Below are 17,325 nucleotides of genomic sequence, written 5' to 3'. Positions count from 1 at the left end.
AATTGACAAACATTCTAAAGTTTATGGAAATGGAAAAGACCTAAAATACTCAAGACAATCTTGAAGAAGTTGAACAAAGTTGGAGATTCACACTTGAAAAATATGAAGCTATAATAATCAAGGCAGCACAAGGACAGAAAAATAGATTAATGGAACAGAATAGAGTCTATAAACTGACATACACATACATGTCCACCTGATTTACAAGACAGGTGCCACTGCAATCCAGAGGGAAATGGATAGCCATTTCAATAAACAGGAATCAGGGACTTTCCTGGCAGTCCAGTGGTTAAGACTTCACCTTCCAATGAAGGGGGTGTGGGTTCGATCCCTGGTTGGGGAGCTAAGATCCCGCGTGCCTCGTGCCCAAAAAACCAAAACATGAAACAGAAGCAATATTGTAACAAATTCAATAAAGACTTTTAAAAACAAATAAATAAACAGTAATCAATTAGATATCCATATAAAAAAATCTACTTCTTGACATATACATAAATTAATTCAAAATGGATCATAGAGTTAAATATGAAAAGTAAAATAACAAAGCTTCTGGAATAAAACATAGGAAAATGTCTTCACGACTTTGAAATAAGCAAAGATTTCTTAACTAGACAAGTAAAGCATTGACCTTTTTTTAAAAAAAGTGTTAAACAGGACACCATTAACATTAAAAATGTGTTAAACAGGACACCATTAACCTTAAAAATTAATGCTCATCAGAAGTTTAAGAGAATGAAAAGACAGACCTCAGGCATTATCCAACAAAAAACTTGTTTCCAGAATATATTATGTGATAGAACAAGTTTTAAAATAAATATTTAGCATTTGAGGAAGACCATTAGAAATAAATATTTTACTTGACATTTTTCAGACTGTAAATTCTGTATCTAAACATCATATATCTTATAAAGAGCTTCTTCAAATCAAGAATTTTTGCCCATCAGTAAAAGACTTAATCAAGAATTTCACATAAAAGGATAACCAAATGGCTAATAAGCATATGACAAACTGCTCAAAGTCGTTAGTCATCAGAGAAATGTAAATTAAGACTAGTGAGATACTACTATATACTCACCAGAATGGCTTAAATAAAAGACTGACAATACCCAGTGTTGACAAGGATGCGAATCAGCTGAAACTCATCATTGCTGGTGAGAATGTAAATTCGTAAAACCACTTAGGAAACCTGGCAGTTTCTGCTAAAGCTAAATATACACCTGCCCAATGACCCAGCAGTTGTACTCTTTGGTATACTCAAGACAAATGACTGCATATATCTACCAAAGGACATGTACAAAAATGTTCATAGAAACTTTATTCATGATACCATTTGGAAACAACCCAAAAGTTTGCCAGCAGTACTCTGGATAAATACATTGTGTTAGTTCATATAATGGTATACTACACATCAATAAAAAGATGAGGATCCACACATAGGTTTATCTCACAGGCGTAACAGTAAATGAAAGAAGTCATATACAAAGGTCTTCATTATGATTCAATTTGTATAAAGTTCAAGGACAGGCAAAAGGAGTCTGTGGTGATGGAAATGAGAATAATTGTAACCTCTGAGCAGAGATGGGTTTTGACTGGAAAGGAGCAAGGGGCGCCTTGAAATCCTTAATTTCTTGATCTAGATTTTAACCATGGAGTAAATATTTATCTTGTTATACACTTTGTATGTAAAAATTAATCAGATTATACACTTAGGATTTGTATACTTTACTATATCTTACAACTCTATAAAAAATAGTAATAGTAATAGTCACTACCTTAAAGGACTTGAAATCTATTCCGGGTGGGGGTGATGGTGAGATAATGGGGAAGTGGGAGCTCCTTTGCTTAAATATGGGAATGCGCTCTACAAACAGTTAAATTTTTAGTCTTTACATTTAGGATTGCGATTGTTCACAGCAACTGTTTTATTGATAAAGGATTAACTAAAAAAAAACACTAAGCCATTAACTCATCATGTAACCAATTGATAGTGAATCTTCTAACATCACAGAGGTTAAAATTCTAAAAAGCAGCTACCGCAATGAGCTTTTGTCCAACTCTTAAGATTTGAGAAGTATGCTGAGACACTGGTAATGACCATTATCTAAGGATGTAGCTTTAGTTCATTTTTTAATTAAACAAGTCTGCTTGCTTTTTTTTTGGTATTTGAGATCCTCTGACGAGTCTGTGGTATTTTGGGATACTTTGACTCTTTGCAAGTCAGTCTTTACAAGGGTCCTCCTATTTACATCATAGGGCTAATCTCATGTACTTTATTCCCACAGATAGTAGAGGGGTTATAGAAGGACTTTGGCTTTTTAAATAGTGAGTCAGGCATGAAGTCTGGAGTTTGAAACTCTGCTACTATTCCTTCTCACTTCCTCATTTACACCACTTCTGAGATTCATGGATCATCTCTAATGGTCTAAGCACTGTTTTTGCCACCTAGAAACACTGTGGAATGCCATCATCCGATAAACATTTTGAGGTGGTAGAAAGAACAGGAGTATAAGACAACAGCCATTTCAAAAATTCCAGGCAGAGTTTAAAATATTGTACCTTCGAAGCTAAGAATCACAGCTAAATGCTTTGGTGCAAATGTCTAACCCTGTTTTATATGGCTTTTCTACAAAAAGCCTCATCAAATTTGGAGTAAGAAAGCCTCATTCTTCTCTATCAAGGTTTAAAATGTATGGTTGTCACTTTCCTTTAGATAACCTCTAATTATAGCAGATAGACTTGAAGTGTAAAATAGCTTTGTCTAATGGACGCTGTCACTCATTGCATTCTGTTTTCCCCCAAGACAGGATGTATGTTGTTCAGATACAGAGCTTAGAGTCCAAAAGATGTCAAGTAAAACATTAATTTTTAACTGCCTTCCACAAGCATCAAATATTCATGTTAAAATTTTTTCTGTCACATAATGAGAAATGAATTTATGTGAATTTGTGACACTAGCTAATTATAGGTTTTTTAAAATATAGAAATGAAATAATTTCTTTCATATGATAAAAATTATTCTTTGAAGGAACTGGAAAATCTGTTATTTTCCATTTATACGAAGAGTCTAAGTATAAACATTTTAATTCAGAAAGGAAATATATTCTTTATAAAACATCTAAACTATTTTAAAACCTTTATATTTAACTGGTTTTAAAGTGAGTGAAGGTTTTTTCAATACAGGAAGTTTTAGTTTAATTAAAAATTTTAAAGTGACAAACTCTTGGCTGAAAAAAGAGTAACCTTTAAAATGAACAAGGTTCCTTCCATACATAAATTGCAAGGGGAAAAGAGAAAGAAATGGAGGAGAAATCTGTAGGTAAAACTTGAAAGACATAAATCAACCATAATATATAAATCTTCTTCAGCTCCTGATTTAGATTAACAAACTTTTTTTAAAAAAATAAGAAAATTAGAAATTTGAGCACTGGATATTTGATGGTATTGAAAAACAGTAAATTTTCAGATTTAATAATTGTACTTTTTTGAAGTTTTTATCTTTTAGAGATATTTACTGATGCATAGCTGAAATAAGTCTTGTATTTTCTTCAAAATTATATAGGGAGTGTGGAGGGCATAGATGAAGCAAGAATGGTCATGTGTAGATAACTACTAAGGCCAGGTCTTGATTACATGTGTATTCTTTTTACTATTCTGCCCACTTTTATATGTTTGAAATTCTCCATAATAAAAAAATTTGTTTCTTAAAAAACTAAGCTAAAGATCAGAAAATTTGAACTTGTACTACACAGTTTATTTCCTGTCAAATAATTTCTTCTATATCCTTTGAGCCTGGTATTTCTCATTAGCAAGATAGATTCAGATTCTTAGGTGTGACATCATAGATGGCGCTTAAAAGAGTAGATAAACAGCTGGTAGGGAAAGAAGGCCTATTTGTTGTGTTTCGATGGCAGAAGTTACATTGGTAGTGTGCTGCTTTTATAAAGGACTTGAATTTCAGATGCCTTAAAGTCTTTTTTTCCTACCCTAGTGACTTCTTTTTTTGTACTTGGAATAAGATCCAAAACACTTACCATAATTTAAAGAGACTTTGTGTGATATAACCCTGCCTTTCTCTTCTGTTTTATCCGTCTATTTTCTTCCCACCCACTATGTTCCATAAGCACTGGCATTTCTGTTTCTAGAATCTGCCTGGTTCTTTCTTGCCTCAGTGCCTCTACATTGCCTGACCAACACCTATTCACCCTTCAACTCTTAGAGTAGTTTTGCTTCAGGGACGCTCTTTCTCCCACTCCTCTTTACTTTTTTCCTTCACAATAATAAATGTCACAATTATATTTTTGTGTAACTATTTGTTTAATGCCTTCCTCTCCTGTGGTCTCCAGAGCAGGGATGATTATCAGTTTTATTCATCAGCTTTCCCCGAGAGCCTCCCACAGTACCTGCTAGATAGAATGCACTTAGTAAACATTTTTTGAACAGAGGAGTAAAGGAATGAATGGCAGATATGGCTCCTCATGCTCTTAGAGCAACACTGATTATTAAAAACCGGGCATTTCTTTCCAGCACTCTCCTGTGCAGGGGTTCTGGTAGCATGTAGTATAATCCAATTGCCTCTCTCATATTGGCGTAAATAAAATTATCTTTGATAGTGATTTTACAAAACCTATCTTAATGTTTTGGACCATGTTTCTTGATTGATAAATTTAGTTAATCTTCAGTGTTCAGTTGTAACCAAGCCTAAAATCATTAATGAGTTAATAGTGTTTTTTTGCATTTATGTCATATTTTGTTTCTTTTTTGTTTCTCTAAATTTGGCTTTTTTTTTTTTTTTCCTTTTCCCAGGTACTCTCTGCCCTTGACATACTCCAACCTCCACACATTGACTATTTTGAAGAAATGTATCCTAACCAGGGAATGTGAAAGAAGGGAGCACTTTTTTATTAATTTGTTCTTCTAGCACCTTCTGGGGTTCATGCCTTGAAGTGTATTAAATCTCATCCTTGCAGAAGTGGTTGAGTACCTGGAACCAGGTAATTTTGAAATCCCAAGTATCTGACAAAGCACAACATTATCAATATATCCTGAGTGGTGATACCACAAAGCAAGACTTCTGAACAGATATTTCACTTAATCCCCTTGTAAGATAGGTATCGCTATTCCCATTTTGCTGGTGAAACCGTTGGGGCAGCTGTGTTGTAGTAGAACTCAGTAAAGTGCTCTTATCACTATACAACAACTGCCAATCAGTCAAGAAGGTAATACTGCCCTTTTATCCACCACTTGGGGTAAGGTGGAAATTAAAGAGAGCTCTTGAATACTATAATTCTTGGTGATATTTTATCCCACCAGTCCTTTGTGGAACTAATCCCTTTGTGCAGTAAAGGGTTAACTGAGTGGACTTGGAGTGCTCCACCCCTGTACATTCCAAAGAAGAGACTGGCCCTTGACCAGCTCCTGACTGATAGAGTGTCTTTGTATACCTCTTGGTATACAAAAATGAGATCTTGGGCCAGGCCAGATGGTTCTGACACAGCCTTTTTTTTAAAGTATAAAATTAGTCTAAGGATAGAAGGATTGAGAAAGTTCTTTTCTCCTCAGCTATAGGTCAGTGGTAGCAACTGAGGTGAGAGCATTAAGGATTCCATTTCTTAGACTTCCTGAAGATTACCTGGCTCCTCACTGAAGAAAAGAAGGAAGCTGGTAGGATGGGGGCAGTACTTGTTTCATTCAGCAGAAGCAACTTTCTACACCTGGCCAGGAGCCACCTTCTTTATCCTTTTTTTGGTGGGAAGGGCATCCACATACTAGAAGGCATTCCTCTGAGTGTGTAATACTGTCTCTGCTTCTTTGGAAATTAAGAAATTTTCTTTATTAAATAAGAATTTTACTGGGTTTACAGGTATGTCAGGGGTCCCCAAGATCACCCTCAGGGTTGATGATTCAGTGAAAGGACTCAAAGACCCAGGAAAGCTGTTCTACTCACGGTTACAGTTTATTACAACAAAAGGATATAGATTAAAATCAGCAAAGGAAAAAGGTACATAAGGCAGAGTCCAAGAGAAACCAGACACAAAGTTCCAGTTGTCCTCTCCCAGTGGAATTGCACAGATAGAGTTTAATTCTCCCAGCAACAGTGTATGACAACACAGGTAAATGTTATTGACCAGGGCAGCTCACCTGAGCCTTGGTGTCCAGGGTTTTTATTGGAGGTCATTGAGCCTTAGGGACTGACCTTAGCAACTCAGTCTTCAGCCCTCTTCCCTTCTCCTCACCCAGAGGTTGAACTAATACAGCTGGCCCAGGGCCCCAGGTGAACAAAAACAGGTGTTCACCATAAATCACATTGTTAGCATAAGCCATCTGGTATGGCCAAAGCATCAGGTATACTAAGACATTCATATGAGGCAAGATATTGCAAGAGTTCAGAGGTTATTTCCCAGGAGTCAGTCGGGGGCCAGTCCTAAAGACTTTTGGAATGTGTAGGTTTGGGGCAACCCAGATTTGCTGAGTTAACCCTTTACTGCGCTTAGGCCATCTGTGGGGAAAGAATGTTTTCATATAAGATAATTGGTGAATATGAGTATTTTAAGTAAATGTCAAATATTTTTAGATTTTCTTCACTGAACTTAGCTAATTCATTATATCCATGTCTGTCTTATAGTTCAAGCATGAATTGTTTACATCAGGCATTAATTTTTTGTACTTGGGTTTGTCATTCCTTTAAAAACCCTATGTGTGCTTTTATAAGCTAGGAGTTCTCAATCACTTATTATTATAGGCCATAATTTGAGTCTGGGAGATCCTGGATTCATTATTATTTCAAATACTTGCAGAGCAGAGGAAATTTTAGCATAGTTATGGTTTAAAACCATGAGTGGTTGGTAGCTGATTTCATCCCATTTCATTACCTAGCAGAATGTTTCTATGAAATTCTTTCCCTAAAATTGCTCATGAATGTTTAAATTAAAAGCCTTTGTCATAAAATATTCATGGAACCCCTAGTACACCATTTACTTAAATGTTTTACTTTTTTATTTAATTATTTACCTTCAGGTTAAAAGATTGACACCTGTGCTTTCACAGTAATTAGCTGGCTACAGATGGAAAAACCTTCAAACCTAAACCTCAATATTCTTTTTTTCTGTTGTATAATTTTTAGCTATATGTAGAATGATATACAGAAAAGAGGTGTTTTCCAGTGGTGGTGCCATTTGGAAAGCACCAAATCCTGTTAACATAAAAAAGAATTAAACCTATAGCTGCTACAGGATTATAAAGACTTTTTAGGAAGGCATGGTTTAGCTTGGGAAACAGAATACTAAAATGTGTTTTAGAACAGCTATTAAATGGAAACGTAAGAAGTGCCTTAGTTATTACATATATGCTCTGCCTGATTCTTCTTATATTCTAAATAGAAAGTTTTCTGTGTCCTGTGCTTTTTAATACAAATAAATTTGTTGTAGTCAAAGCAAAAAAAAGTTTTCCCCTCAGTTTCCCTCTGAAAAATAAAACTTACTACCTACAACACAAAAATATTGAGGATTAATAGGATCTCAAGTTACTGTTTGATTTCAACTTAATATATTATCCCTCTGTGCCAGCAGCTCCCACTATAGTATCTCAAAATCATGGCATACACATTACACATGGTTTTAGACAGTGCTTTTTTCAAGTTGGAGGATTTTAGAATGGATAATATTTTGAATTTTAAATATATGATCTTGGAATTGTGCTTTGAAGAAACTATTTTTGAGGTCTGTTTGAGGCTCTTGTTTTAGGTAAGTTCTGTGTACACATATTGCTATTCGTCTAATGGATGTTCTAATATTTAGTCGATAAAGGAGTCAGTTTATAGAGTCAGAAATATATATCATATTATTTAAGTTGTAAAGGGAAAGAAATAATCTTTAGTAATCTTCCATTGAGCATACAGTACCATATCATTACACTTTTTCCTAAGACTAGAAAATTGGGATGTTATATTGCATATGTAAGTTTTTGCAAATAGTATTTTAAACCAGGTCTTTTTAAAAACTAATTGAATAGTTAATATCATTTTCAAAAATCTGAGGTCTATGAACATTTTGATGTAATCAAGTGTCACAATCACAATAAGTGTCAACATGGGTATCACACAGTTAATCATATGTTTTTCCCTAAAACTGTAATAAAAATGATTATATCAGTGCCCACCAAATAATTAGCTTGGGTTTTGAAAGACCATGCATCTTTAGATATCTCCTTAAGCAACTTTTTTTTTTTTTTTTGCGGTACGCGGGCCTCTCACTGTTGTGGCATCTCCTGTTGCGGAGCACAGGCTCTGGACGTGCAGGCTCAGCGGCCATGGCTCACGGGCCTAGCCGCTACGTGGCATGTGGGATCTTCCCGGACCGGGGCACGAACCCGTGTCCCCTGCATCGGCAGGCGGACTCTCAACCACTGCGCCACCAGGGAAGCCCTTTAAGCAACTTTTAAAAAGACAATGATTATAACTGTTTACAAATCTTCCTACAGGGTTCAACAGATGAGTCAGGTATGGAAAGAGCAATAAATTCTACTGTGACCTCTGTATCTTTTAGCTTTTGTGTTTTCATAGTTTTAAAATCCAATATATACACCTAGAAAATATATTCTTTAATAATTAAGAAAGATTATATTTTTTCTGAATTGAGCTTTCAGCTTGTTAAAGGATTACATTATTCACTTTGCACTTTGAGTTCCTATTTGGAAGTGTGTTTGAAAGCAGTTTGGCATTTAATTACTTTGAGCCTACTGAAATTTCATCCAAGAGAAACAAGTTTCTAATTGTTTGATTGGAAAACATTACTTATCATGCTTCCATCAGGATTCTGGACTCTGTAACATAAACAGGCCCCTTCCCAGAAAGTACTAGATGCTGACTGGATTAGAAATTAAAATTTGGCTTGCTTTGGGAAAAGCTTCCTTTTAACTTGAAACATAATCTTAGCATTTTATGGAGAAGAATATGAATGGTACAGGTCTTCTGTGCTAGAAACAATTACAACCTAAAACCAATGGAAACAAGAAGTCTAACGGGATGACTGTGTGTCCCAGTTTGCCAGGACTCCTGGATTTTACGTGATGTCCTGGTATAAATACTAAATAAGTTTCTCCTTTCACTTTCAGAAATGTCCCTGTTTGAATAATAGGTTTGGTTTGTGCAGGCAATGTTTAAACAGGAATTTCTTGTTGTAAAGGCAGCAAGGGAACCTACACATCCACTTCAGCCAGTTAAGGTCCTTGGTAAGCAGTAATGTAATACTATCACTTAAACTACTCCCAGATGCAGTAGTTTAATTGATAGTGTTAGTATACTATATTTTATATACACAATATGTAATTCCCTAGTGCTATGAAACAGCTCTATAACCCTCAGGGAATCTTAGGAGCCAGTGAAAAGCTAAGAACAAACAAAATAAAATGTGTATATGCATATATAAGTACACTCTTTCTGCAACAACAGTACCAGCAAGGACCAGAAATCTACATTTCAGGAGTTTGGAAGATTCCCATATTGTTAGAATTTCCTCTTCATTTATTCAATAAGCATAAGCATCAGCTATGTTCCTAGAACCAGGAATTTTTTTCTGTTTTGCTCACTGTTGTATTCCCAGCACTTAGAACAGTGCCTAACATATAGTAGGTGCTAAATAAATAAGATAGTCTCTGCCTTTCAAGTTTGTAATCTAGTGGGGGATACAATCATGTAAATAATTATTATAATATAGGTTGGAAAGTATAGCGATAGAAAAAAATCTACATATCCTGAGAGTGTTGAGAATCTGATTTTTCACTCTTTCCCATTTTAGTTTCCAAGCTGATTACTTGAAAAGCATTTGATGATTTAAAACAAAAACTTTCACTTACCCACTGTCACCAATTCTGGCTCCTTAGCCCTGAAGCCTAGGACAGAGACACAGAAAGACAAAACCAAGGAAAAGTTAGCAGAACAATCCAAGAACAGCAAAATTCCTGACTTAAACCACCTTAGTATCTACTGACTCTTTGGCTCTTTAATTTTTTAAAATTTAGTATATCAGGCATTGTTCTAAATACCTTTATCTCCATTTTAAAGATGAAGAAACTGTAGCTCGGAGAGGTAGATAACTTGATCAAGGTCACTTAAAAATGATAGAGCTGGGATTTGAACCCATGTTGACTGGTCCAATGGGCCAAGAGTGCTCTCAACCCACTGATGCCTCTTAATGTTTTCCCTCAAGAACAATGTTTCCCTCAAGTTTGTGGGGTGAGATAAGATGTAAAGAAAAAACTATTATATATGGTAGAATGTGCCAAAAGAATATAGACAGGTGATGTGGGACTTTAAAAGAAAACACAAGACTTCGTGGAGGAAAAGACATTTCAGTTGAGCATGGAAGGATGAGAAGGATTTGGATGGGTAACATTGAGGAGGGTGGATTTTCCAAATGGAGGGAGTAAGTATTAGCATCTTTTAGGGAATGGCTAGAGTTTAGAATGCACGAATAATGAGAAATTAAGCTAGTTAGGGCCAAGTCATGGAGAGCCTTGAATGTTGAACTAAGGAAATTCGTCTTTATTCAGTAGGCATTTTAGGGCCCAATGAAAGATTTTTGTGATGAGGAATGACAGAATTGGAAGCGTACTTTATAAACTTAACAAAGAATTTCTGTTTGGGTGATGAGAAAGTTCTAGAATTGGATAGTGGTGATAGTTGCATAACATTGTGATTGTGCTTAATGCCACTGAATGGTGCGCATAAAATTGGTTAAAATGGTAATTTTTATTATGTATATTTTACCAAAGTTTTTTTTTTTTTAATTAAAAATACCTTAACAAGGACCTGACTTTTGGGGCTGAGAGGCAGTGACTACTGTGCACAAGATAGTGAAAGGACAGAAGGATTTTTGGCAATTGATTGGGACTTCTTTAGCCATGTACTCAACAGCCTAGGTTGTCGAGTTGATGACTGGTTGGGTATTTACAGAGTCAAGACAAGGAAATGAAGAAATCTGAGGGACTGCTTAGAACATTACAGAATGGCTGGCCACATCGGTAGAGAAGCAGTTGAAATCAGAAGAGGACTTGGCGTACTCTGAGAAAGGGGAGAGGCAAGATCCAAAGACAGACGTTGGGATGACAGCAAATAGCAGGCTCAGCAGGAGTAGTTGTGTGGTTTGAATATGGAGATTATTCTAAGAAAGGAAGAACAAGTTTGTAGTACCTTTGAGATCTAAAGCCACGCTTTGAAGTGGATGAAGCAGAATAATAATGAAAGTCTTTAGAGTTCAGATAGTTGAGAAACTGAGGGGTAGAGAATCTCTACCCTGGCTGCACATCACATTCACCTAGGGAACTTTAAAAAAAAAAAGAAAAGAAAAGAAATGAACAGACCCTGCATCCCAGAGAGATACACACACACGCACACGCACACGCACACACACACACATATTCTTTTTCATAATCTTTTCCATTATGGTTCATTACAGGATATTGAATATAGTTCCCTGTGCTGTACAGTAGGACCTTGTTGTTTATCCATTCTATATAGAATAGTTTACATTTGCTAGTCCCAAACTCCCAGTACAGCCCTCCCTCACCCCACTTTCTCTTGGCAACCACAAGTCTGTTCTCTCTGTGGGTCTATTTCTTTTTCGTAGATAAGTTCATTTGTGTCATATTTTTGGTTCCACATATAAGTGATATCATATGGTATTTGTCTTTCTCTTTTGGACTGACTTCTAGTACAGTAATCTCTAGGTCTATCCATGTGGCTGCAGATGGCATCATTTCATTCTTTTTTATGGCTGAGTAATAGTCCATTGTGTGTGTGTGTGTGTGTGTGTGTGTGTGTGTGTGTGTGTGTGTGTATACACCACATCTCCTTTATCCAATCATCTGTCGATGGCCATTTAGATTGTTTCCATGTCTCGGCTGTTGTAAATAGTGCTGCTGTGAACATGGAGGAGGGGTGCGTATATCTTTTTGAATTATAGTTTTGTTGGGATATGTGTCCAGGAGTGGGAGAGTGGGGTTGCTGGATCATATGGCAACTGTATTTTTAGCTTTTTAAGGAACCTCCATACTGTTCTCCATAGTAGGTGCCCCAGCTTACATTCCCACCAATAGAATAGGGGGGTTTCCTTTTCTCCACACCCTCTCCAGCATTTGCTATTTGTAGACTTTTTAATTATGGTCATTCTGACCAGTGTGAGGTGGTGCCTCATGGTAGTTTTGATTTGCATTTCTCTAATAATTAGCAATGTTGAGCACCAGAGATTCAGATTTAATTGGTTTGAGTTGGATCCTAGGCATCAGTCAGTTTTGGGTTTTTTTGCTTTTTTTTTTTTTGCGGTACGCGGGCCTCTCACTGCTGTGGCCTCTCCTATTGCGGAGCACAGGCTCCGGATGCGCAGGCTCAGCAGCCATGACCCACGGGCCCAGCCGCTCCGCGGCATGTGGGATCCTCCCGGACCGGGGCACGAACCCGTGTCCCCTGCATCGGCAGGCGGACTCTCAACCACTGCGCCACCAGGAAAGCCCAGTCAGTTTTTTTTTTAAACTTCCCTCCAGTGAACTTAATGTGGCCTCGGGGTTGGGATCCACTAGACTGAAGCACTGGAATGATTCTCATTATGAATGTTGAAGTTACCAGTGACCACCTGGGAGAATTTGAATACACAAATGTAAACTAGCGTTTTGTGTCATGTAGCTAAAATCAGGATTGTCGTATAGGCTGCTAGAAAAGACAAGGATGAGGGAATGTGGAATTAGCTTCTGTCGTATATTTTTTAAGAGGTTTTTGAGCATAGCAGTGGGACCAACTATAGCCTGGAAAGGGTAGGAGAGAAGAAGGCAGCTTACTCCTTCTCTACTTATCAGCCCTTTTTTTTTTTTTTTTTTCAATTTTTGGCTGTGTTGGGTCTTTGTTGCTGCTTGCGGACTTTCTCTAGTTGCAGCAAGCGGGGGCTACTCTTCGTTTCCGTGCGAGGTCTTCTCATTGCAGTGGCTTGTCTTTGTTGCAGAGCACAGGCTCTAGGAGTGCGGGCTTCAGTAGCTGTAGCTTGTGGGCTCAGTAGTTGTGGTACACGGGCTTCGTTGCTCCACGGCACGTGGGATCTTCCTGGACCAGGGCTCGAACCCATGTCCCCTGCATTAGCAGGCAGATTCTTAACCGCTGCGGCCACCAGGGAAATCCTGTTCCTTGACTCTTAATGTCTGGGTTTGTGTATACGTGAATTTATTTGCTTTGGAGGGCTGTGATGATGGAAGATTAGTAATCCCAGGCTCTACCACCTACATTTGACAGACACAGAAGCTTGCCTTTGCCTTCTCTAGGGTACTTTGGGAAGAAAAGAGCTGAGGTTCGAAATAACGTAATATTTTCTAGGATGCTTTTTCTGTTTCATTGCATTTGTGGTTATAGCCTTAGTGACAAGGACTCAGCCAACAGAATTTTCTGGGCCATGACAGGGGATGTAGAATGACAACTTTTTCAGGGTTTTTTTTCTTTTTTTCTGGTGGTAGAATAGACTTCTTTTTCTTTTTTTACTCAATTTCAAATCGCAAATTAAAGGTAGTTTTTATTTTTTGATTTTTTATATTCTGTACAACAAATTAATTACCTTAAAAAGAAGAGGAATTTGCCTTAGCCTGGGAAAGAGATTGTTATATTCAAACATTTTAACACCGTGACCTTTTATTCCATTGATTTCTATAGAGAAGCACCGGCATGCTTCAGAAAAGGTCAGTGATTCTAATTGAAGCACACACCAATTTTTTTCTGGTTTTAAAGACGCCCATGATTTTTGTAGCAAAGAAGATGATGAGATTTAGCGCTGACCATTTGTTACCAGAGAAAGCAATTTTCTCTGTGATGCATTGCTGTTTTTCTTTCACGTGGAAAGCATTGTTTGAAATCAACAATACCCATAAACCAGATTTTCATTATCCATGCTATTTAATGCCCTCGTTTTTATTTCAGAGGCAGTTATATATCTGAGATCGAGGTTGAAATTTCCCTCCTCTGTGGACCTGATTTTGGAAGAAAAAAATGTGAGGAAAAGGATACTGTTAAGTCTCCCATATTTATGGTTGTGAGATTTTTCCTTCCAACAGGAATGGCAGGATTTCAGAATTAGTGCTTAATGTGAGTTTAAGAATATTTTAACTGTCATTCTTGGACTTTTCATATAAGAGAATCTGTGGCTTCAGGAATCAGACTTGGGTATCTACATACTATAGTTTATTAAACCAAAAATTCACCATGTCCTTTGGGAAAAATCACCTGATTTTCATATTTGTTTTAACTCATATTGCATAAAGATGAAGACTTTAAAACAAATAGTTGTAAAACTGTTGACCAACATGGATGGCTCCTACTTGATAAATATTTAATATTGCAAGATTTCTTTTTTATAATTTGGCTTACTGTTGGTCTCTTTCCAGAATGAAATGGAAGAAAGAATTGTCCAGTTTTTAATATCTGAAGTCAGGGATTAAAATTGTGTTTTCAAAGCTTTCTGTCTGTATTCATTCTGTAGAAAATAATTTGATACAGCAGGTTCTCCATTTTCTTCTCCCAACCCAGCTAAACCAGTTAAATACCCTTATTTTGCTATCTGAAGGCTTTTAACACATCATTAATAGTTTCTCACACAACCTCAGTTGCTGATCGCACATAGAACATTAAATGTGTTCTCAGACTTCAGTTAAGCAGACAGGTCAGCCGCTGTAGTTCGGAACTCTAGATGGCCAGAGTTTTTGAAGCTGATAGGTAGTTTTTTTTACATAAGACCACATCACAGATTTTCACATATATGCACAACTTGAGCTGTCCAGAATGGTTAGCTCTCTATTATTAAAGTACTTATATAGCAGTGCTTATGAAATATTTGCATAGCCCTTATCAACAGCAGTCATTTATTCATAATAGTTTATAAATTCCCCTGGTTTTTACTGACTGTAGAAGCTGGGTAATGAATCAGCTTTATTCTCTTTTGTCTGAGAGGTAGAAACAATATAAGTTATAGACTGACTGGCAGGCCTGAACATGAGAATATGGAAAACTGGCCTTCATTACATATTCTTAGAGGATTGTTATATTAGGAAATTGACCACCAAGTATCTCCCTTTCTTCTCCTTACAAAGCCTTGGTGGCTCCTCCAATGCATGTTCTTGATGTTGGAGCCTAAATAACAGCACTCTAAAATCAGTGCCATCTCCACTTCTGCTTGCCATACTCTCATCATCCGTTAGTTCTGCTGCCTGACAAGAGCAGTCTTGAGTTTGGTGACTTACTATCACATCATGAAATGGGAACAAGCTCCTTATCCTCTGTTTATTTCCAAATCTTTGTCATCAGTTCAGGGCCGACCTAGTCAGCATTCTGCTAGCTTGAGGTAATAGAAAATCTATCGTAGTGGCAAAGAGCATGGAGTCAGGAACCAGACCGCCTAGATTTGAATTGCAGCTTTGCCTCTTACTACCTGTGTTTTCTGGGTTTTTTTGGTTTTTGGTTTTTGGTTTTTGGCTGCGTTGGGTCTTCGTTGCTGCACACAGGCTTTCTGTAGTTGTGGCGAGTGGGGGCTACTCTTTGTTGTGGTGCGCAGGCTTCTCATTGCAGTGGCTTCTCTTGTTGCGGAGCACGGGCTCTAGGCTTGCAGGCTTCAGCAGTTGTGGCATGCGGGCTCAGTAGTTGTGGCTCACAGGCTCCAGAGTACAGGCTTAGTAGCTGTGGTGCACGGGCTTAGTTGCTCCGCGGCATGTGGGATCTTCCCGGACCAGGGCTCGAACCCGTGTCCCCTGCATTGGCAGGCAGACTCTCAACCACTGCGCCACCAGAGAAGTCCAACCTGTGTTTTCGTGGGCAAGTTACTTAACCTCTCTGTGCCTCAATTTCCTGGTTAATAAAATGAAAATTATAACAGTACCTACCTCATAAAGTTATTTTGAGGAGTAAATTGGGATAGTTAAATAGAACAGTACCTGGCACTTAATAAGTGCTATAAAAGTAGTAAGGAAAGGCCTTACAGAGGAAGTAGAACTTAGTGAAGCTAGAAGACAATAGGAACTCCTATGAACTTTGTGATGCAAAGTGTGTCAAGCCAACTACCAACAGATGGCATTAACAAGTACTCATCACAAACAAATGGACTTTCATATGGTCTGTCAGTAACAGACCTAGCCTAATTATAGAAAGATTTTTTGTCTTAATAAGATGTGAACTGTTAATGAGGAATGGGTTGTCAACCTCAGTACCTCATATTCCCTTACGTGGTCTCCTCTTACCAGAAAATATATTCTGTATACAACTCGCTAGCAGCTGCAAGCCTTCCATCCAGACTGCATCCACATTATATCTTTCTTACTACTTTTTCTTTTTCCATTACCTTAACCAGACCTTTCTTATTAATTAGAAAGGTAAGACCTAATCTCCTCCTTCAACCTACAGTCCCAGAACCACTCCCCTTGTTATGCCCTAAAGTAGTAGCCACATCTCCTAGTAGTAGTCCCTTCCTGACTACACAAAGATTACCTTGGCCTTAGTGTACTAGCAAATCCTGAGGTTGTTTTAAAAGAACTGTTTAAAGTTCCAGCTCACAGTTGGAATTTTTTTCCCTCTGCTTTGAAGAGAGTCGCTATAGTCAGAGCAACTTATTCACACCAGCTCTTTGAAACACGTGTGTTTCAGATGAAGCCAAAAAAAGTCTAAAGCTAGAATCTAGTCTTTTCACCTCTATTACAAAATAAATATACCTCTAAAACTTCCCAGCTGGTGGGAATGAAATGCTGTCAGGCTTCCCAACTAATAGAGGGTAATAATGAATAACAACAAAGCCATACCTAAATAACCCCATTATCATTCTCTTGAACTGGTTAACCTTCTGATTATTAGCCTATTGACACACTTAATTCAGGTATGAGAGTTTAGGGATGCTCGTAGCACTATTTATTTGATCTTTTTGTCCTATCCCACTGTTCTGACTTTATTTCTATTTTTTAAGGTTGGTAGACACCAGGGAGGCATGTGTTACATGCCCAGAGGTTTCAGAAGCCACTAAATATATCAGACCTGCCTAAATTGGAGGATATGGGGAAGCAGTGAGGCTTTTAGCCACTTCATAGACCAGCTGGGTCTCCAGCTACCAACTCAATTTACTTGAGAGCAGTACTTCAAGGAACTTAATAGACCTACAGTGCACTAGCACAAATCTGTATTTTAGCCAGAGTACAATTTATTTATGTACTACTTATTATATTGGTTTTCTCTCTGTATAATATATGAATGTCATTATTAAAAATTAAGAGCACTGAATTGTTGGTGATAGGTTTAATAATTATGTGTTTTATTGACAGTTTTCC

At 37.4% G+C, this 17,325-nt stretch overlaps 1 protein-coding gene across 6 annotated transcripts in view; it reads left to right on the top strand.

Moving 5' to 3' along the window:
- NLK (nemo like kinase) overlaps nucleotides 1-17,325 on the top strand; it is a 148,613-nt gene that overhangs the window by 92,351 nt on the left and 38,937 nt on the right. For all 6 annotated transcript variants that reach the window (XR_003683248.2, XR_003683250.2, XR_003683249.2 and 3 more), the window contains exon 3: nucleotides 4,804-4,859. Coding sequence is in view for 2 of the 6 variants with exons in the window: in XM_007121767.4 (XP_007121829.1) it covers nucleotides 4,804-4,859 (56 nt within the window). In the remaining 4 variants the exon portion in view is untranslated. The remainder of the gene's footprint in view (nucleotides 1-4,803; nucleotides 4,860-17,325) is intronic.

Source organism: Physeter macrocephalus, chromosome 14 (genome assembly GCF_002837175.3).
Source record: "Physeter macrocephalus isolate SW-GA chromosome 14, ASM283717v5, whole genome shotgun sequence".
Lineage (NCBI taxonomy): Eukaryota > Metazoa > Chordata > Mammalia > Artiodactyla > Physeteridae > Physeter > Physeter macrocephalus.
This window is presented reverse-complemented; position numbering and strand designations above follow the sequence as displayed.